Source organism: Enhydra lutris, unplaced genomic scaffold (assembly GCF_002288905.1).
Source record: "Enhydra lutris kenyoni isolate GAN:26980312 unplaced genomic scaffold, ASM228890v2 scaffoldscaffold1, whole genome shotgun sequence".
Classification (NCBI taxonomy): Eukaryota; Metazoa; Chordata; class Mammalia; order Carnivora; family Mustelidae; genus Enhydra; species Enhydra lutris.
The window spans coordinates 43,015,719-43,037,758 of record NW_019154085.1 but is presented as its reverse complement, the minus strand read 5'-3'; the positions used below and the strand labels follow the sequence as shown (position 1 = coordinate 43,037,758).

Sequence of the window (22,040 nt, the reverse complement as noted above, 5' to 3'; positions counted from 1 at the left end):
CTCTTTTGTTCCCCCCTTCTTCCCAAATGTAACTCCCATAGCACATAAGGAGAACTCCAATGCTGTTGCCCTCCTCAGGCCATGGTGGTAGATCCACAGTGCACTGGGAGGAGGAAAGTTCTAAGAGGTCCCCGCTTGACCAGGAGGGACCAAGGCAGTGTGCACAACAGGCTCCGGAAACATCTGTGAAGAAAGGCGGCCACAGGCCAATCGTGGCTGGCCAGCGATACTGAAAGAGCACCTTGATGATGCAGTAATTATGGGAACTGCTTGCTCACTCTAATGACAGCAGCAGACACTCGGCGACAGAGGCCACCCCGGACCAGGTGCTGTGTTCACACCCAAACCACACAAGGAGGGAAGCACACCCATGCTTCGCACCAGACAGGCTTGTGGCCGCCATGCGGGAGGGGGGGTTTTTTTAATTAGAACAAATCTTTTAATTAGAACAAATTATGCTAAAATTACTTTAAACCCCTGTCTGATAGATGACATACAACAGTGGGAATTCCATTAAATACCGGTGAGCGGGCTGTAGACAGAACGCCACAGGCAAAGCGCGTGGCTGCAAAGCCAGGCGGCCTGGATAGCACATCAGTCATGATTCCGCCCAGACACCAGGGTGGATTCTGACGTCCACACCCATCTCCCGAAAGGCTGCCCACACTCATCAAAAAAAAAAAAAGGTGACAGGGAACTCTCCAAATTTAGAAGGTGCATCAGGAATTTTGGAAAACTAATAAGGAGAATGAATTCTGTGTTTTCCTTTGATGAAAAAAGCAAACACACCCCACGTCCGACAATGGAACATGAGCAGTGCTCCTCGAAGTATGGGTGTGGGGTCTCACGGGGAAGTGTGACTGAGATACTGGCTATGATTATTTCTCGCCTCCTTGTCACGGGACCATGTGTGTGCAGCCTCGCTTCCCAAACCTGGCAGGCAATCTGCTCCTCCCTGATAGGACCACATGGAAGGATGTGAGTGAAACCTTTGTCAAGGACCAAATGCTCTGCAGATGAAAGGTGACACACACCCGGCTCACGAAGCTGCCCCATAGGGCCTACACCCAGAGTGAGCGCGGATGGCCAGGGAGCCACATCCGGCCCCTGGCTCACACCGAGGACTGTGAGGGGGGCGCGGGTCCGGGGGGCTGCGCCCTCTCTTACCACTGCTGATGGCTGAGTTTGCAATGACCGTAGCCTCACTCCACTGGTCGGCACTGGAGACAGAGTAGGAGCGCTGCTGCATGCCGTCCGGCCGGCTGCCGAAGGAGCCCAGGCTGATGCCGCTGGCCATCTGAGACCCAGATGCACTAGTGACATTCCCTAGGAATAAACAAGTCAGGTGAACACCACCTCGGACTGCAGACCCCAGAAGCCAGCACGAGTCAGTTGAGATGTCCACGTGGTTGCGCGTGGTGGACCTCGGTACCGAGAGCAGCTGGCGTCCTGCCTACGTGAAAGATGGATGCATCCTACAGAACAATATTCAAGAGGAAAACAAGGGTGGAACAGATCCTAGGGAGCCTGCTGGCGCACTGCCAAGGAACCTAACCACGCAACACAGTCCTAAACAAAAAGACGCCGACGCAACACCATCTCTAGGTGGGGTGGAGGTGAAGATGGAAGACCCACTTTTGGGGAAAGCCTCAGTCCCAGCAAGACGAACCTTACAGGAGCCCCCACTGTGTCCACATATTGATGGAAGGGAAAATGACCACAAATGGCAGCCAACTTTCACAGTGAAGCTCTACTTTATGGTCAACATGAATCGAAACTCCTAGACAAGACATTGGAGGACATGCACTCTTAACCCAGGTTAGCTCACTCTTACCCCGAAGAGGCCCAGCGGAGGAAAGACAGCCTTCGCCACTATTCAGCACATGGGGTGGTGATGGAACAGTCCCATGGTCCCATCGTGTGTGGGATGATAGTGATCAGGAGCTCAACATCAGAACGAGTAATCTCCTGGTCTTATCAACTATAAACTCAAAATCATGACTCAGTGCCTTTCTCTAAAGTGCGGCCATCCTACCGTCTGTGAGTGAATTCATGTGTTGGATGCAGATCTTCAGAGAGATCAGGTTTGTTTTGTTTTAGACTTTCCTGCTTATTTTAGTTTGGAACCAATCAAGTTCAAATTGTTTTAATAGAAGGCTCTCATAGCACAAGATTTTAAGTGCACAGATCGGGCTTGTAGTTCCCAAATCTGGCCAATTACCAGAACTGCCCATGGAACTTCTAAAAAACAGAGGCTTCAAAATACTTGTATTTTGATTCCGAAGGCCTGGGGCTGGGGCTGGAAAGAATGCGCATTTCCCAGAGAACTCTGGTGGTCCCGGTGAGCCATCAAGATGTGGGAACTGGGGCTCTGCTACCGACAACCGACTGGACTGTGATCCCAAGATCATCTACTGAAATGCCTACTTGAGCCATGCAACAAACAAGTGGTCCACAGAGATGAGATGCTTCAAAAAATGTATTTCTACCTTAAAATGAGATACCGATTTTATGCTGTTATCTGAACCGGGCACACTTTGAATGTCACAGAGGAAAACTATTCCCAGGCAGCTCTACCCACTTCCAGAAAAAAGCTGAAAGCAACACCTCAGGACCTGGAGCATGGGTGGACCCAGACCCTCCTGAGTGCGGCTCTCAGATCAGTGCTCGGCCAGGAGCTCGTGAGGAATGCAGACCCCCAGGCCCTGCCCTAACACCTGCTGTTTCAGATGCTCCTCCGGAAACGTGGGTGCACACGACATCCTGGGGGCACCTGCTGAAGCTCAGATACCCAGAAATCACTATGAACACGATACCGACAACTGGAGCTCTTTGCCACCTCAGACGCCTGCTGTCAAAGGTGCCCTCAGGCAGCGCGCAGGACTGCAGGTCAGGGGCCCGCTCTTGGCTCCCCGTCTGGCTGCAGGGTCCGAGCCAGTTTAGCCATTTCCCCCCTACCACGGAGGTGCTGATTTTTGGGCCCACTCAGGTCCTCCAATCCTGTAAGCACACATCGTGACTGATGCTGCTGGCTAGGATTCCTGCACCCACTCGGGGGCCAATCCCCATAGCAGATTGGGGAGAAGGGCTGGGCATCTGGCAGCTCAGACACAGAGGAGCAGCTCACGGTCAGTGGGGGTGGCAATCAGGGACAGACCACGTGCTCCTTCGGGGCTCAGACCCACAGCAGGGCACCATCTCGGGGGGCGGACGAGGTGCTCCCATTGGGCAGCGCAGTATGGGTCTCCCCCTGCAGCCAATGTCCATATAGGTGTCTGCTGGCCACCTTCCCACCATCCCCTTCCTCTGCCCTGCTCTCCTAGGAGGGTACCCATTTAGGCTGCAACCACTGGCTTCCTGTTGGGCTCAACAGTGGGGAGCAGATATGAGAGAGGGATGAGATGGGCGGTCACCTGGGGCTGGCTGTCCCTGAGACTTGCTGGGGCACCCCTCCCCTTGCCCCACTGATGTCTGTGCCACTTCCACCAGCCCCGGTGCCCACACCTGCAGACCCTGGGCCTGCTCTTCCCTGGGAGGATCCTCATCTCGCACACCTACACTCAGAACCACGTTCAGGACAAACCCCACCCACCCTAAGACCTCAAAACCATTTCTACTTTCATCACATGAATTCTCGGCAGATAGGGGCCCGAGGACACTGCTAATACTTTTATGGTAGGGCCAAGAAAAAGCTGGAAAGAGGACAGAGAGGACCAAGAGAAGATCCACACAAGATGTGACTCACCACTGAGCCAGCAACCCCCTGCCCCAAAGCCTAACTGCCTGTGGGCATACCTGCCATTTGGCAAAAACGTTGAGGAGATGATTCTTTCCTCTCTGTGTGGCCCAATCACACCAGTGACAAGCCATGATCAAGCGTGCACTCTGTCCACAAAACCTCTTCTTACACCAGCCTGAGGCACACAAGGTCAAGGCTCACAAGTACCCAAACACCTTCACTGTCTGTCTTCGAGCCAATGATGCCAGGACGACACTTAAGCCCGCAGTGTGGCTTCCCTTCCGGGGAGTGGCTCCCAGACAACAACCAGCCTAAAAACCTCCTGACATACTTCCCTTGAAAGGCAGAGTTTCCCAAGTGCACCTGTCCCTGACTGCACACAGCAGAAGCCCTAGGGTATCCACTCGCACACAGTGCAGCCCACTTGGTCTGAACTTGGACAGGAACACGTGCAGTGTCCTAACGGGGGTATCCGACAAAGAGATCGTCTTAGGTCAAAAAACTCTTCATGTCCAGGCCAAATAGCCACTGTGGAAGAAGAGTAGGTTCCTTGAAATGTACACACTGTAGGAAACCCATGTGATGGAGCTGGCCACGTGTCTGAAGCGGGTCCCCGGGTCCTCAAGCTTCCAGCTGTTTGTCAAGAGAACTTTCAAGCATAGCACGTTCAATGTATAAAGCTGCTGGGGAGCAGCTCTGGGGTTTGGCTCCTGAGGGGATCCTCAAGGAACCCCACTGGGACCTGTGAAGAACCTTCCGGCAAGACTGTGTGCTCCTGGTGTGTGACTGCCGACTCAGCGCAAGACCCAAAGCAGGTGGGCAGAGCTCTTCAGGAAGCCCAACCTCAGGGCCCTACAGTGTGTGAGGCTCTCCTTCTCGCAATCACACCAAACCCCCCACTGTGGACTCAAGATACACTACGTGACCGAGTTCTGGCCACATGAATGTGGGTAAGACTTGCGGCCTGGAGTCTGGGTTGAGCTCATAGATGATTTTTCCTGAGTACACAATGATTTATTTTTTAAGGCAGAATCTGGGAGAGATCTAAAAATCTGTGGTTTCTGGCATTATTTGAAAAAATGAAGAGCATCTGGCCGCAGTGGGCTTGTGCCTGTGCTCTCCAAATGGCCAGTGCTGCAGCCAGAAAACACACCTGCCTGCCCAGTCCTCATCTTTGCTAACCGCGAGTCACAAAATCTTTCAAAAATTGGCTGAAGAACAATCTTGTTTCAGAAGTAAAACGTTTCTGATTTTCTCCCAAGAGAGCAAATCTCTCGTATATACTCAATTTTAAATATCAGTTAAAATTTTTCTAAATACCAAACAATAAAAGATCAACTAACTACGATGTAAGAAAAAAATCATGAAGGGCTAAAAATCCTGTTTTTGCTATAAATATATAGCTTGGGGATCAACACAGACATGCCCTTGCCTTTAAAGGTAAACACATTAAGACACAGGTTTTAACTTTGATGCAAACCAGTGCTCCATGGCCCCATGGAAGTAGTCTCAGTGGCTCGCTGTGGCCCCTGGAGCATCTCACTCCCCGCGGGAGCAGTCCTGGGCCAGTGGTTACCCTCTGAGGCATTTCGACTTGCTCTGAGTGAAACCATTAGTCAAAGAAACCAGCTACCCCCAAATGTTTCATGAATTATCTTAAATCACTCTACAGATCTAATTATGGTATTTTATGTCAATTTCTGATGCTTATTTTTACACACACACACACACACCCTATCCAAAAAAGGCTAATGCATAATTTCATTTGTATTTCTGAAAAAAATGTCACGAATTGGCACCAGTCAAGCAACACCAGCCCCTGCTTCTAGACTGTACGCATGCACACCCAGGAGAGTCTGCCCGACGTGTGACTACACTGCAATCTTCTCACCACTTCTGAAAATACCTCTAAAGCAAGTAAGAGAGGTGCTAAGCTTAAACTCACTTTATTTCCTAAGTTCTCTAGGCCTACATCTTCAAGTGAATGGTAATTCACTTCACATTAACATATTATTAATTAAGGCTGAGGATCTGGGGTTCTCATCTGTGAAAGAAGCCCACAGCTGATCTATTCCTGGCAGTCAAGCATGGAAGACCAAGACCATAGAGATACACGGGGGGACCTGGACACTATTCTCAACGTAGTCGGGGTCAGCCTCAAATGGGGAACAGCTCTGAGCGGCTGTGCCCAGGCAGAGGGGCCTCTCTGGGCAGTCAGACTGAATGGCTCCAGCAGGTACTTATCCGAACACACATCCATCTTGCTGCAGAATTTCATTCGTGTGGCTGAGAACCAAGATATGACATTCAGGTCTATCTGACTGGACAAGCCCATGTGTGCCCAAAACAGAAGGCCAAGGAATACAGGAGTCATAGGAAGGTCTGAGGGGCAGGAAGAACAGCCCCTGGAAGGGTGTGGGAGAGACTTTACGGAATGCTGCAGATTTATTTTAGATTTTGGAAACGGAGACCACCCCCCTCCAGAAAAGTGTGGAAAGAGGGATCTCACGCAATCCCGGGACTACCCAAACTCTCTTCTGACTCACCTGATGTCCAATACGAGCCTCTCTCCCCAGATTCCTGTTTTCCTTTTTACCTCTCAGTCTGATGGAAGTCACACACTCAGTCCGATGTTAGTCACACAAGTGCCTAACACTTGTGCCAGAAATCCTGTACAAGAATGCTCGCAGTGGTGTTCTTTGGAACAGCCCTGAACCAGCAAAGGTGGACATCTCCCCACCATAGGCGCCCCATGGTATGTCCATACGGTGGAACACCACAAGCAGGAAGGACAGATGCTGACATGGCCACGACAGGACGAACTTCACAGATAGGATGTGTGGAGAAGACCAACCCAAGCACCAATGGCTGTGACCCCACCCAACGGTTCACCATCCATAAGCAACTGGTCCTAGGAGTGAGCGATGGGATAGCAACCACCCTTAGGCGCATGTGTATATGGACAGCGGGGACAGGCGGGGGCTGGCAGCCACTTGCTGCTCCCCAATCTAAGGATGGGCCACCTGCACACTTAGCTACCAGGATTTTGCACTTTCTCTGTGTGTGTTCTATTGATATAACGTATCTCACCCCCCCCAAAAAAGCTAAAAAATGGGTCACCTGAAGAGTCTGTGGATACAGAGGTCAGGTCAGCAAGTGTGAGAGACAGAGTTGGGGGTGGGGGAGAGGAGACGGGGGTACCAATATGAAGTCTCAAAGAGGGGCTCAGCCCTTCACAGTAGGAGTTACTGCTTCCACAGCAAGGGAGTCATGAAAAGACCTATTTGTTGTTTGTCTCAGTATCTTTTCCCCAAATATCGGGATATACACAATCGACTACCTGGCCCGTTCTGAACTCAGACAGAGTGCTTCCTCCAACACACCATCTCCGGATCAGCTGGCTGCTGGCCTTGATTAGCAGGGGGCAGCTACATTACCATGCTAATCCATGGAGTCCCAGCGCCATCTCCTTGATATGGATATGTGTGTGCTTATGGGCCGCCCTGATTAGCCCAGCTTCCATGTGTCAAAAGCGCCAGATTCTTCCCAAAGAATAATTTTAGCTTTACTTATATCCCTAAAGTGTAAGAGTTGATTTGAAAAGGTACTTACCTCCACCATATGCTATTTTTCTTAAAACAATTTGCATTTCAAAGTGACTATTGCATTTATATCTGAATGAATATCAGTATGTTGCCTGAACTGATCTCAAACGAGCATGAAAAAGATGCTGGTTTTCTATTGAACACGACTGTTTTCATCCACTAAATGCCATCAAAGACAGAATGCCTCTTTTAAGCTATAGGCTTATTACATAAAAAATAGCTTGCTCTGATTTTTAAAAATATACTCTGAAATAAGGCTTTTCATAGCATTCAAATAAAGGTTCATCAACAATTATTTCTTGTAAAATACAAAATTTTGTTCACTGCACTTTCCGTTTTAGTTCATCTTCACAAACACAGCTTGGCCTTCTCAAAGGCTTAAAGTGGAAAAGGAATATTTGGCATTTGAATTACTAGTAAAGTTGCTTGTAAAAGAGCAGCAGTGCTTGCCAGTAGGTTAGAGACCCCAAAGTTTCCTGTGCCTTGCGTGAGGGGAGCATGACGCAGAGAGGGGTCTACAAGGGCCCCAGTACAACGCAGACATTGGTATCTACCGTGGGATTTTATACCTTTTTAAAAACAAATCGTAATTACAGCATAGGATTGATAGGAGCTTTCCCTGACCCTCGGAGGCCTCAAACTGAGAAATAGATCGGTTTTGGGGGTCGATTCTCATTCCTACCTGGCCTCCAGTGTGAGAGGAGTCTGGGGTGTGAGGCCGCCTTACAAACCTCCGAAGCACAGGCCCGCTGAGCATGAGCAAGAAGGCCAGTTTGCTGGAATCGGAGCAGGGCGACCGAGGCTACTGTAATGGCCACACCACTTCAAAATAGGCCTTTGCCATCTGTTCGTCCTCCAATTATAAACCCAAAAAGAAATATAATTCACAACACTACCATAAAAAGTGAGATACGGATGATTTAAGTGCCTATGAGCAGGGCCGTTCGCTGCACTATTTGCATTGGAAATCTGCCCTCCTTTTTGGCATCCAGGACTTGAGGCTAAGAGGATTTTTTCCAAGGACACATTCAGTATCTTAAAGACATAGGCGTCCGGGATTCTGCATTGTTATAAACTGACGCTTGTTTTGTTAGAGTGCACTCAACACGTCCACTACTGAGATGGGAATCGCGGTGCACCTCTTCGCTGGGATATACGCCCATATGTGCTAACCAGAGAGGAGAGAATGTTGGAGCCCAGACCCGGCGGTCACAGTGGACGTGTTTGCTACTACCTACAACAGTGTGGCCACACTCAGGACTACAGTCCTGGGACCAGTTCCCACCTATTTCCTAAAATGCAGAAATAGCTCATTTTGTTTGGATTTCTCCTTGTTCTGATTATGATGTCCAAGGAAAAAAACACTGAATTGTTCTTGTTGTATCAATGTCTTTAAAACTTACCTTGCACGAGTGCTGTCAATTAGAAGACTTCCAGAATCTCATGTAACAGATCAACTCATTATTGAACATGAGCATCGATTCTCCTTTGTGATGGCCACAGGAATAATGTAATTTTATATTACACTTCTTTCTTATGGCTTCTAACCCTCTTCATGTGTTGTTCCATTATCTTCATAATAATTTTAGATACATGACATCTTGCTGATTTAAGGCAGACAATTCATACTGCTATTTTCTTACTTTCGGATAGCTTCATTTCCAATTTCTCATTAGAATAAACAAAACTGCAAAGGACATCTTCTATTAAGACTCTTCCTTAGGATAAAATCTCGGGAGAATCATTACTCAGTCCAACAGCATTAACGTCTTTCTGACTTGTGGCATATATTGCTGATTTTCGGAGGCCATTGGCCAAAAGATGATGGAACCTGGGCATCTTGAAAACAATTCAGTTCATGATTTGTAAAATGGATCTAACATTAATGATGATGACAATAATATGCCCCATGTGGCTGATTAATATAAACATCAAATTGCATAAAGCACTTTGTAAACCACAAAGCCTCTGTGGATATAAGCTGTTATCAATTTCATCAATGTGAGTTTTCCTTTTCTCTCTGGTTTATTTTTTACTAAAAGCTTAAAATGCCAATAATGCTAATTTTGTTTGCCTTTAAAATCTAAAAGGTCTGAATGTCATCCTTACATCTTTCTTGCGCCGGGGTCTCCTTGTGTGTCCCTTGCTCACATCTGCATTTGGCTATTACAGTCGTCCTCACAATGCACTAGCCGACATGCATGCTCTCGGAGGCGTCCTGAGCACCTGCTGTACGGACCTGCGCAGTGCTTAGTGCTGGGACAGCGTGACAACACTCCTACCATTCCAGGTCTTCCAGAATTTCCAAAGGATTACGACCAGGTCTGCCCAAGCCATCAGAGGCACAAGTGATAAAGGGAAAGAAGAAATGAAACCATGGGCCTGGGACATGGTACTAACAGTGGATGAATGGTACAACCAGATGTGTAGAAAGGAAGAGGAGCTGGAGAAGCCCTGGGCCTGCTCACGTGCCACGGCCGGGCCGCCACTGCATCCTGGAGATGGATATAAATCTGGTGTTCAGGACAATTCAAGATGAACATATTAAGCACATGAGAAGGGAGGCGCTCACTTTAAGGGATTATATTTAGTAATCAGTCCAAATATATTTATTCCAAAGACAAAGTCCATGTCGTCCCAGTTCTCCGGCACCACACTCAGCACTATGAAAACAATGCCCACGCTTTCTTGCCCACTTGTATCGGAGGCAGGGACACCTGCTACTACAGACTCTGAGGTATTTGCTCACAAAGTACATACATCGGGCTCACCTGCCTACCGCCCGTTACTCGTATGGCTTCGGGAATGAGTTTATAGCAATGCAGTGATAACAAAGTATAAGCAACATTGCACAAAAGGAAAATAAAACTAAGGATTTTCTTTTAAGGGATGCCTAGGGGGCTCAGTCGGTGAAGCATCTGCCTTCGGCTCAGGTCATGATCTCAAGGTCTTGGGATTGAGTCCTGTGTTGGGCTCCCTGCTCAGCAAAGAGTCTGCTTCTCCCTCTCTCTCTGTAGCTCCCCAGGCTTGTGCCCCTCTCTCTCCTTCTCTGACGAATAAATAAATAAATAAAATCTAAGCAACAAAATATGATTACAGTGTTCACACAGTCATGTTTTGTAACACAAAGCCCAAGATGTCTGTGTCTTCTCCTCTATTTTTGTAATTTGGTACTATACTCCAAAACTACATCCAACACTGAGTTTCTTCTTTTGCATTTGATGACAGTTCTGTCTTGAAAATGTTCTTTCTCCTTTATATGATACACACAATAGGTGTTTTGCCCAAAATCCATTCTGAGAGCAGGTTTCTCTGGCTGTCAGTACATTCATTATCCTCTTCAGGGAGGAGACTGCGGCAGTCATGTGGGTCTATGCTCAGAAGTGCTCACTTCTTTCCCTCCGTTCCGGTCCTACGAGGTCAGCTCTTATAGAGAAATCATGGCTGTGGTGTGGAGGTGGGCCTTTTACCACTCCCCAGAATATTCCAGAAAGACAAATGTTCTCTTAACAAGCGGTAACTACCAAACACCAGGCCACAAGGTTCGGATATGGTGAACGTCATGACTACTCTGAAAACACCCCTGCCTAAGTGGGAGCAGGCACGCAGCAAGGAAGCCAATCATGGGCTTGGCTCGATCACAGAATGGCTCTTTCCCCAGGCCCCAGACAACACTCAGCCACCCTCCTGAAGGACGAGGTCCTTCTCAGGGCCCCTCTCTCCTCCAGCTCTTCCCATGCCGACCATTTTCTGGTCCTGAAAGCATCATGGGAACAGCTAAAACACTACTCTTCACCAAGCATGCACATTTCTGAAAGGGGGAACAAAGTTTCTAAGGCAACTTTTATTTACTTATGGGAATATCTGTCCCCATAGTGAAAGATAGTTCAGTATCCTGAGTATTTTAAATGGAAATCATCAAGATCAAGGTGCTTTTGTCAGTCTTCACAGAAAAGAACACCCCACTTAGGGTTCAAATAATTGAAGGAGGTTTCCTTAGACTGGAAAGCATGCTTCTGATTTATCCCTGGATTCCTCCCCAATGGTCCTGCTCATGGAGTGCTGCTGCACGGAAAGAAAGCAAACAGTGCTTAGCCTCAATGGTCATCCCTTATACTTCTCCTGGGTGGCGATGCTCAGTAGCATTACTTAATGATAAAATAATTGTGAGGTCACGAAACTAGGAGAGGGTAACAAAAAAAGGGAAGTAACGGTCTCCATCTCAAAGAGCTTACAGTTTTAGGATGGAAACAACAGAACAGAAATCTGCCTAAACCTCAGTGGTGGAAACATCTAAACACAGAAACAATAAGAGTGTGTTTCTCACAAAAGCTGAAGATGTTGCAACTCTTCTGAAGAGTAGTAACTTTAGTGTCTCTTTTAGTTACAGAGGTAGCACACTTCCTGATGTTTAGGGTCTGAAAGAAGTGCCCCAAAATGTTTCTTCCTTTCCCTAAAAATAATGAGTTATTAAAAAGCCATCAAATCTACTCCAAGTAAAACCTGGTTTGTGGAAGGAGATTATCGTGGGATACTGATTTTTGGATTATTTTTTAGCAAAATAATTCTCAACCAGTAAGGCTTTTATTCGCAAGCGTTCTACCGCAAGGCTAGATGGGTGTTTAGCAAAAGGACCCGATTTATGAATCAGATTAACGTGGCAAACGAAGTCCAAAGTGTGCGACAGGAAAGGGTGACTGAGGCAGAAACACAGCGAAAAGCAAAGTCAGGGTAGGGGGGGAGGTCCCCTCCCTCGTGGGAGGCCCATGACCCAGGAGACACACAGGAGCCATGCGGTTCCCTCTGTGCCCAGAGCAGACTCTGGAGTTATTAAAATGTTTTCTAGACCATTTGAAACTAAACAAAGAAAAACTTTGTTTCTAGGAGACGACGGATCTAGTTCTGATGTTGCGTTATTTATTTATTTATTTTTTCATAGCTATTACGACTGTAACAGCAGCTTAGCGGCTTGGCGTCTGCAGTGTGAGCAGTTTTGATAAACAGCCTCTGCGGGCCACACAACGGGGATAATGTATCCTTAAGTACCGCCAATGAGCTGCCATTCTGCACAGCCAATTACTTCTGTGCGTCTGTCACTCAAAGGAAAAATGGCTGAGCCCATTAGATCAAACCTTTGTCACTGTTCCTAATGCACTCTTAGGCCTCATTAATCTCCGGGAGCAGCAACAGAGCCGCCGGTGTCTCATTGCCTCCCCCGAACAGGCCCACGTGAAGCCTCTCATCTCTCCCCCAAGTGCACCGCGTTAATCAAGCTCTCCTTATTACCCCAGTCCCTGTCACGGCGGAGAGCGCGCTCCCTCTTAAATGCTCTCATTATGACCCATCTTTAGAGCCGGCTAAGTGGAAAAAAAGAGAGAGGGAGAGAGGGAGAAAGAGGACGGGAGAGAAAGAGGAGAGGAAAAAGCAAGTCCGATCACATTAATATTCATGACAATAATTAGTATTCTAGGTCACTGAATATTCATGCTATTAGTTTGGTTTTTTTATGGGTTTGCTGGATGTCCTGATTACTGAAGTGTGGAGGAAAACAGCATGGTTGAGACTTTAGATGTCAACGGCAGTTCAATACTCAAAACACATCGAGATCCCCGCCCCCACCCCCGAAAAATCAGCCTCAACCCTCCCGGAGGCTTTAATATTTTGAAACCGCTGGGGGCCTGAAGCGCAGGGAGGGAGGGAGAGGAGGGGCAAGGTTTCCTGCTACAAAGGCCTACACATTGCTCTGCTGAGGATAAAAACACAGTCACCGTTCCAAATACCCAACAAAGACACACTTTTGGGACAGGGAGGTATCTGGCATCTCGGACCAAAATGGGGCAGTGTGGGAATAAAGAGTCGGACCAAAATGGGGCAGTGTGGGAATAAAGAGTTGGGGGGACATGGCCCAGGAGCCCGGTGCCCACGGAGATCCGGCTGGTCCCGCAGAGCTCTGCTCCCACCACAACAGAGGGAATGCTGTTGGGGGTGGGGCATGGGTTTAGTGTGTCTGACCCATGAGGGCTGCGCGCAGGCGACAGAAACAACAGTGCCCAGCACAGAAAAAATCCATGCAAAATTTTTGTCCCCTTGCTTCCTTTTCTTCACTAGTGACAAGCACAACAAATATGATGGATTCCTGATGGAATCTGGAGACTGGCCCTGGGCTGCTGGACTTTGCAAAGGTGCATTCCCAAGAGCGAGGTAGGTACCTTGCCCACGGCGGCAATGAAAAAACTACTGTTCATCTGCATAAGGTCCTAAGACAGGGAAGGTGGGATTCAATGTAGGGTTTCTGCCTCTCAAGGCCCTTTTGTAGACCATTACGTTTTCCTGTTGTTACTTCAGCGTCAGAGTAACGTTCAGACCTGACACAACTCAGTATTCCACTGTGGGTGGATACGATTCTACCAAACCAGCCTGGCTGACAACTCCTGTCAGAACATACTGTGGGACATCTGTCTTCTCTGGAAGTATGCCTGAAATTACAGTCGGATGGATTCACTAAAATATGGCTTCTGACTGGAATGGTGATGCGGGTTCCAAACCAAAAAGCACCTGGAAAGGCAGATACTGCCATGGACATCCTGAGTGAGTGACCTTGGAAGAAGGGGAAGATGTGATCAGGAAGGGGGAATTTAACCAGGCCTGAATAAATATCTCCTGGATTCTTCTTCTTCCTCCTCTTTCTTGCTGGAGTAGATGCTTAAGTAAATTTTTCAAAAAGTAATTTGTTTCTGTATCCCTGTATATCATCTAAAAATTTTTTTCTTCCTCCATACTTGATTGATAGTAGTTTGGCCCTGCATAGACTTCTAGGTTCAAAATGACTTGTCCTTAGAAAGGAATTCTTCCATTGTCTTTTAGCATGTGGTGTTTGCTCTGAAGTCCACAGGCTGGAAGAGTTCCCCTATGGTAGGTAAGCATGCTCTCTTCCTGCCTGGGATGCTTTCTGGGAATCTGTCTGTGTTTGCAGAGTCTCTTCTCCCCTGAACTTGACACTCGGCTCTTCAGATGGAATACACTAACATGTCCTTCATCACCTCTAGTGTGCTTTCTGCTGTCACAGGTACAATCACCAACAGTATCCTTGGCCATGGTCTTTACAGCACTGAACCTATCTACTGAATTTAAAATTAAAAAAAAATTTTTTTTCTTTTTGTAATCAATTTTTCTTTAATTTTCAAGGACTTTTTATCCCCAGGTTTCTCATGTAAATAAACTTTGTTTCTTTTTATGAAGACAATAATAATTAGCCTCTTAAGTCTTCCTTCTTCCCCACCTTTCACTCTTTTGTAGGATCAGTTGCAGTTTATCTTGGTTTCTCTCATTTTTAGTGTTGGTTTCCACAAATGTCTTGGCAGCGTATTTGTGAACGTGTGCCTGCCAGTCCATCAGGCAGAGGCAGGGGCTGGCCCTGCAGCCTTTGGAAGGTGTGTGGCCCAAGCTGACTGGGAGGTTCACTTTAGATCAACCGCGCAGGGCTCATGGGCAGGCTGGTGTGCGTCAGTGACGTCCCTCACGGCAAGACTGCCTTTCCTTGTCATTTCTTTCTGTCTCTGTGTGTGGATGTCTGAGCTCCCCAAGCCACTCCCTTCTCTTTCAAGCATCAGTGTTGCCATCGGATTGGAGGTGGGGACACTGATGGCAGGCTCCTCTTGAATGTGTCCCTCTGCCCGCCATGCCTGCCCTCCGTAGCTGCCCCACGGAGTGTGGGGCCTCCCCACCTTCACTGCGGCTCTTCTGCTCTGTGTAACTTGTGGGCCCCAAAGGGAGACCCAGGCTCAGTTATCAGTACACAAGGCAGCTACTTGGATGTGTTTTTCCTCCCCTTCCCTAAGCCCTGGTCAAAATATGACATGAAGATCATCACACTTCCAGCATTTTGATGTTTGAAATGCAGTCAATATTCCAAGACTGGTGAAGCATTTCCCAATACTAGGAATAACATAAGACCACCCCCACAACCAGTGATTTTCTATCCAGCTGCCCCCCTCATCCCTTGAGCATTGATCACCAACTTCAATGGTCTTATCTGTTTATCTTCTGACTCCTCTGCGCCCACCAGAGTGCAAGGTCTCTGAAGGGAGGATCTCATACTGCCCACGAAACTCCAAAGCACTATTTGGGGCTGGGCATGCATGCAGCCGACCCAGTATTGACGGTACACGAGCAGTACAGGAAGGAAAGCAGTAAGGTATTCCAAGTCAACACAAACATACAATTAGGCATTATCATATCTGAAGTGTGAGATGCATTAAGATCATATACTAGAAAATCAAGAGAAACATTTGAATAAATATTCCCACTAACATAGAGTTCAATACAATGACTGGATATAAAAAATATAAAGACTATGAGCTTTCTTATTTCTATTTTTTTTTCAAAGATTTTATTTATTTATTTGACAGACAGAGATCACAAGTAGGCAGAGAAGTAGGCAGAGAGAGGTGGGGGGAGAAGCAGGCTCCCTGTTTAAACAGAGAGCCCAATGCGGGACTCGATCCCAGAACTCTGGGATCATGACCTGAGCGGAAAGCAGAGGCTTTAACCCACTGAGCTACCTAGGCACCCGGAGCTTTCTTATTTCTTGCAAAGTAGATGAGATAACAGACAGCCTCCTTCTCTTCCAACCCCTCTCCCCTCCAAAATTAGCTTCACATTTCATCAAAAATTATAAACTAACAGAATGGATAGACATGATACATCTAAATGAAGAAAAGTGTTAACATTTTACTGAGGAATATATATTAGGTTCGAATAAATTGGGCAAGACTTGTGTTCCATGACAAGAAACTCAATATAGTAAAGATGTCAGTTCCTCCCCAATTAACTGATAGATAAAAGCACTGTCAATGAGTCACAATGTGACTATTTTTTGGGGAAAGGAGAAGGTTTCAAGTTACTCTTAAGTTTATTGGAAAAAATAAATGAGTGGCAACAGCCAAGAACACCAGTCAAATCAAAGAGTAATATTACTACCAGATATAAATTGAATCATAAACCTAAGCAACTGTAGTAAATCCAGACATGGTAACACAATGGTTAACAATAGGTCAACTGAAAGATTCCCGAGCCCAGAAGCACAGTGATTTTGATGAAATGAGTTAGTTATATAATAAAGGTGACACACACAGTCATAAGTAAACAGTTTGACAGAGAAAGGACAATTAGTTATCTATTTGAATAAAGAGTTTAATTAGATTTCCTATTGTGTATAATTGATGCAAACAAATTAAAGGTGGATTCAGGGCTAAATATTCTTAAGAAAGAAACAATAATAAAACTGCAAAACTCAGAAATATATATTTATGAATTGTGATCTGTTTTCAGGATTATTATTAAAGGGTTTCTAAATATCTAAAGCAGAAATTGCAGAACTAAGACTTATAATTTGATTATATGTATATATTCTTGATTATACATTAAAAAGGGGAAAACCTCTATACGTAAATTAGACCATAAAATTTAAAAAGCAAATAATAAACTGAAGAAATACCTACAGAACACATTGTACAGCATTAATATCCTTAACATGTAAAGAACTCTTATATACTAGTAAGAAAAAGACAAACACCAAATACAAAAACGGGAAAAGATACATCTAAACAATTGTGACGTAAGGAATATCTGTGATCAACAGGCATGCGATGGTCAACTTTAGTGTTAATTGAAGAAATCCAAATAAACAAAGCATGAGGTATTTTTAGTATAGATTCCAAAATGATAACAGCAATGCTAGCAAGCATGTGTGGGTGAAATGGATACTCACTTTAGAGATGGAAGGGTACTTGTGTAACAAAACCTTTCTAGAAATTACTTTGGAAATGCATACCAAGATCTTGGTATATAACCACTGACTGAGTTCACTTCACTTAGGGACATTTGTCCTAAGACAGTAACAAATGGTATACTCAAGGATTTGGGTACATGCATGTTATCACATCTACACAAGTGAAAAAGTTACAAGAAGGGAAGGCACAAAACATTACTCTATTCCAGTAATTGAGATAAGAAAACAAATAAAAAGGAAAAGCATGAAAAGAAACAAACATCTCCATGTTAACTTGGACCTCTAGAACAAAACAGCAGAAATCAAATGAGTTGAGAAAGAATACAGTTAAGTAGCGTGTTAAGTTCTTTGGCAAACAGCCCTAAAATAGCTGAAATAATACCTATTTTTAGGTCAAAGTCTGCCACTTAAAATAACATCAACATACTTCAAGTTAAAATTGTTCTTCACGTGAGAGAGCACCTGTGAACAAGGGGACAGAGGGCCACCAGCCGATGAGGTCACCTGCATGCAGAGACAAGGAAGGCACGTCCCTGAGCACCGCTGTGACCACGAGGCACTGTCTTTCCCCAAAGTGGTACTGTGCTCCTGTGACGTCACAGCCCCACTTCCACGTCCCTACTTGTGATCCGAGGAAGAGTAAACATCAACCAGGTTCCCTTTAAGAGGAATTAACTTGGCTAAGGGTTGGAAGAACATGCCGTCATCAGCTGAATGTGGGAGCAGGGAAAGGGATTCTGTGCACCACCCCAAACCCTCCTATCCACCCAATGCCAGGGCATTCAAGAGAAAGAAAGAGGGGCTAAAGGAATGCTCTTTTAGCCGAGGCACAGGACATGAGCCACTCCACGCATATGATAAGGTTACAAGGCATTTTGCATTTTCTGTTTACCAAACATTACATTTTCCTGAGGAAAACAAGGGGCATTTCAGCACCAAAGAACACAAGTCTCAAGATGAAAAAAACTCCAAATTCCAAACATTATGTATTTAAAACTCCTTCAAATCACTGAGGCTCTTCCCTCATCCTTGTGCCTGGCGGATTCCCATCCATCCTTTCTTTACACTCTGCACAGGCGCCCCCCAAGCCCTGAGCCTTGGTCCACCTCCTCGGGTAAACTGGACCCATCACCCCTAGACCTTCAGGCCCCTGTGTACTTGTACCATGGCCTGCCTCAGAGCCCTGCCTTTACCTGCCTGCTGGGCTTTCTTCCCCACCAGAGCCCAAGATTCTCAACAGCAGAAATGAGTCTTAATCTTCTGTGTTCCCAGAGCCCAGCACCATGCCTGGCATCCATCAGATATGCCATAAATGTTTGTTCACGTGACTAAAATGGGTGGGTTTGGCATGGTGGGTTAGAAGAAGTGGAAAATGAGCTCGTTTTAAGGTGATGGACTCAGATGTAAGTTCTGGAGATCGGGGTCTCCACATCCACAGCATACACAGTTCCTGGCGTAGGACAGGCGCTCACTAAATATTTTTTTGAAAAAGCTAATAAATACAAAGTAGTGAAGACATTAGCTTTTCATTTAATACAGAATCCCTCCTTCCACCATGGGTACTTATTTTCTCTCTTTGTATCCCAGAGTTAGCACACCATCCCGAAAAGGGAAATTTCAGGTATGTCTCGGAAGGAAGGTCAGCAGGTCATAAGAGACCTAACCACCATTTTGGAATGAACTGATGTCTCCCTAGCAGAAAGCCCTACTTCTTTGGATTTTTAATAACATCTGATGTTTGAATTGTACTTTATGAGTTTCCCAAAACTTTCATATGTATTATCTTACCTGCCATCACATTTCTGTGATGCACACAGGCCAGGCAAGATCGACCTAATATGGTGGTAAAACTTTACCGAATTAGCGGTCCAACGCCACTTGGTATCACACAGTAGAGCCCCAACGGACCCCAGTTCTGGCCCCTTTCTACTACCTTGCTTTCACCAACCAACACTGTGTATACCATAGAACTGTGGGGTCAGCGTGATCTGTCTTTCAAAGCACCTGACACCTCAGAAGGAGAAAGATGCAGCGAAGACATATGCCAGAAGTCCCAAAGAACAGTTAATTCATTTTTAAAAGACTGGATGTATGTCAAAGAGAAAAAAGGGACTTTTTGCTGGAGAAAACAAACCCGTGTGTTAAAGTGTGTTAGAAGGAGGACTCAGGCCTTTTCTCTGATAAGTAATCACTGGAAGGTCAAAGCCAGAAGGCAACCATTTGCAAAGACTCACAAAAATGAACCACGACATTCTGAATGGCCTGCAACTGCACACAATGGCCAGGAATTTCTAAACACATCTAGATTTGAGAAACACTTCCTCTGATCCTGAATTAAAGACCAAATCTCCTTTCAAAAGAGAATAAAGAAAATTAAAGTTCTGTAAAAGAATGACATAAAAGTTAACAATATGAAGCCGAGAGAATTGAAAGTTGAGGTCCAATAGTTTCCTTTCAATCTTGTTCCAAATAGCTCTTCCACTTTCATCCACTTAGTCACTACAAATACACACCAGCCCTTGATACTTTCACAGCTCATTTACATACTTTAGAAGGCCCTTAAATCCTCAATCATATGCAAAACTCTACTTCCAACTATACATCTCTGGGAAAACCTCATGGTTTGGTTTGTGAGACTGTGACTCAAGATGGTGCCACGTGCTGGCTGGCAGTTCCGGAACCACAGGCGTAGGGAAGATGACCATCCACAGAAGTGAAGAGGTTTCTAAACCTTAAAGTACAATGTTCATGGTTCTAACCTCACTTCATCTCCAAGGCTCCACACTGTCCCGTGACCAGCGGCACCTACCACTGGGTTCTTGTGCCGGTCTGCCATGAGCTTACCTGAATTTGGTGAGATGTGTAAACTGCTCATGTCCTTGGACAGGCCGTTGGTTTTAGGGCTGGAGATGGGCGCGCAGGCCGACGTGGCTCGGGGTGGCCTCTTCCCTGGGACTTTCACAGTGGTTCTCAGAAGATCAATCTCTTTACCATGAACATTCTGCATGTAATCCTGTTCAAAATGTTAAACATCCAAGAGAGATTAAAAAGAAGACCTTGTACAATCTAGGACACAAGGTTCTATCAGACACCATAAGTTATAATCCTATGACCCCTTCCACTGTGGTAAGCACTTTAAAAATAATGAGGTTTTGATCTGTCTAGTATGGTGGCATCATCATTATACTGAAATCACAGCCTCTGTGTCCTGAACTAACCCAGACCCTGGAAATACAAGGAGACACAGGAAATGCTTCCACTGGGGGGAGGACAGACCAGCTGGAGAAAATAAGTATCCATATGAAATCATGTTTTTTAAACTGCTGCTTATTATTACATGGCAGACTAGGACCCCAGACTCTTTGTCTAAGTTTCAGGTAAAATTCCATGCAGTAGGAAACTATTTTGTAACAACTGTTCGGTCTCAGATAGCAACACCACTAAGCGCCTAGATAAGAATGAAGCTCTCTGGTGGGAGCTCAGGAGAAAACTAAGTAAAAGGTCAAGGATTTCACTAAGGACCAGGACAATGTCTGAGAGTTTGGTGGTATGGTGCTGAGAAAACACAAAGCTCATGGATGGATATGTAATAGCTGGATGTTGAAAAAGAAAGAACACTGAGTAAGTCTGGTACTTAAGCATTGTGTTTCTCCCAAGTGATTCAATGTATCCAGAAAAAGTTATCTTGCCATTCTTTCCATGCTGGAGGTGAATGACCAGGAGCTAACAGGGAACCAGGGGGAAGTCTAGGTGGATAGTGATGGTCTCTTTACATTTCAGTGTAAAGTACCACCCAAGAACTGGTTGCTGGGTGGGGGAATGGGAGAGGAAAATGAGAGCCAGGGTGAGGGGCTTACTGGTGAAGTAGGAATTACGGGACCTCCACGTGCAAAGAATGTTCAAAAGGCTACACAAGGCTGGAGCCAGGAGGAATATGGGAGCAAAGACCAGCAGAGAAAGGATCCAGAGCTGTACTGAAGTGGGTCAGAAACAGACCAGCTCTTCAATGAGAGTGGGGAGGCTAGGCCTCTGTCAGCAGTCACCACCCAGAGAGATATAGTGGGATCCACAGATCTGCTGTCAGCCATGGGAGCCAGGAGTAGAGGCCCTGATGCAACCTGACCCTGCAGGACAGGCTGGCTGGCGTTCGTCTCCGCCATCTTGACAGACCCAAGACTCCACCTGGAAGTCAAGATGCTTGGGAAACTCCCCCAAATATAATTAACCATGAAAGAGCTATGTTTTGAAAGGATGTGGACCAAAGACAGAAGGTTGTTACCATTAAATTAGATAGAAGGATAAGACAGACTGGAAAAAATACATGGAACCTCATGAATGAGCTCAGGGTGTTGAGGATGGTGAACAAAAAGCAGAAGGGAAGTGATCCTTGGTTAGTCTAGGGCTGAGGGTCAAGGTCATCCACAAAAAAAAAAAAAAAAAAAAGTTGTTCTTAAACATCTTTAACTTACTTCCATTAATATCCACTGAAAATAGGCCAACCTAAGCTTCAACACTGAAGTTAAGGCTTGTACATAATGAGTTCATTCTTGCATAGTTACTCTTTCAAAAATATCAACTTGCTATAACTTTCTTCTTTAATGCCAATTCTTAACAAATTAAAATACAATAACAGGAGTGTAATTGAGCATTTATTGCTTATGGGCTCTAAAATGAGGCTAATCAGATAGTGACTAAAGCCTCAGCATGGGTTCTTTTAATAGGCATGTTTTAACATACAATAACCATGATATTTTATTTAAAATTATTATAGAAATGTACCAAGTGTCTGCTTTTTGGATTACAATGCAGCAAGGGAACACATTTATCTTTGGCTCAGCATGGGCCAGGGAATCTGTTTTCTCGCTTGAGTTAGGCACCGAAACTTCAGAGGAGCTAGATCTAAAAA

The 22,040-nt window shown here is 45.7% G+C and overlaps 1 protein-coding gene across 2 annotated transcripts in view; it reads right to left on the bottom strand.

The window, feature by feature from the left end:
- The window catches only part of LOC111157513 (ArfGAP with GTPase domain, ankyrin repeat and PH domain 1), a 556,692-nt gene that overhangs the window by 194,298 nt on the left and 340,354 nt on the right, over positions 1 to 22,040 (bottom strand). The window contains exons 11-12 of one of the 2 annotated variants that reach the window (XM_022519024.1): positions 19,979 to 20,147; positions 1,168 to 1,326 (exon numbers count right to left, since the gene is read on the bottom strand). In XM_022519024.1, coding sequence (XP_022374732.1) covers positions 1,168 to 1,326; positions 19,979 to 20,147 — 328 coding nt within the window. The remainder of the gene's footprint in view (positions 1 to 1,167; positions 1,327 to 19,978; positions 20,148 to 22,040) is intronic. The other variant, XM_022519112.1, reaches the window with a different exon arrangement.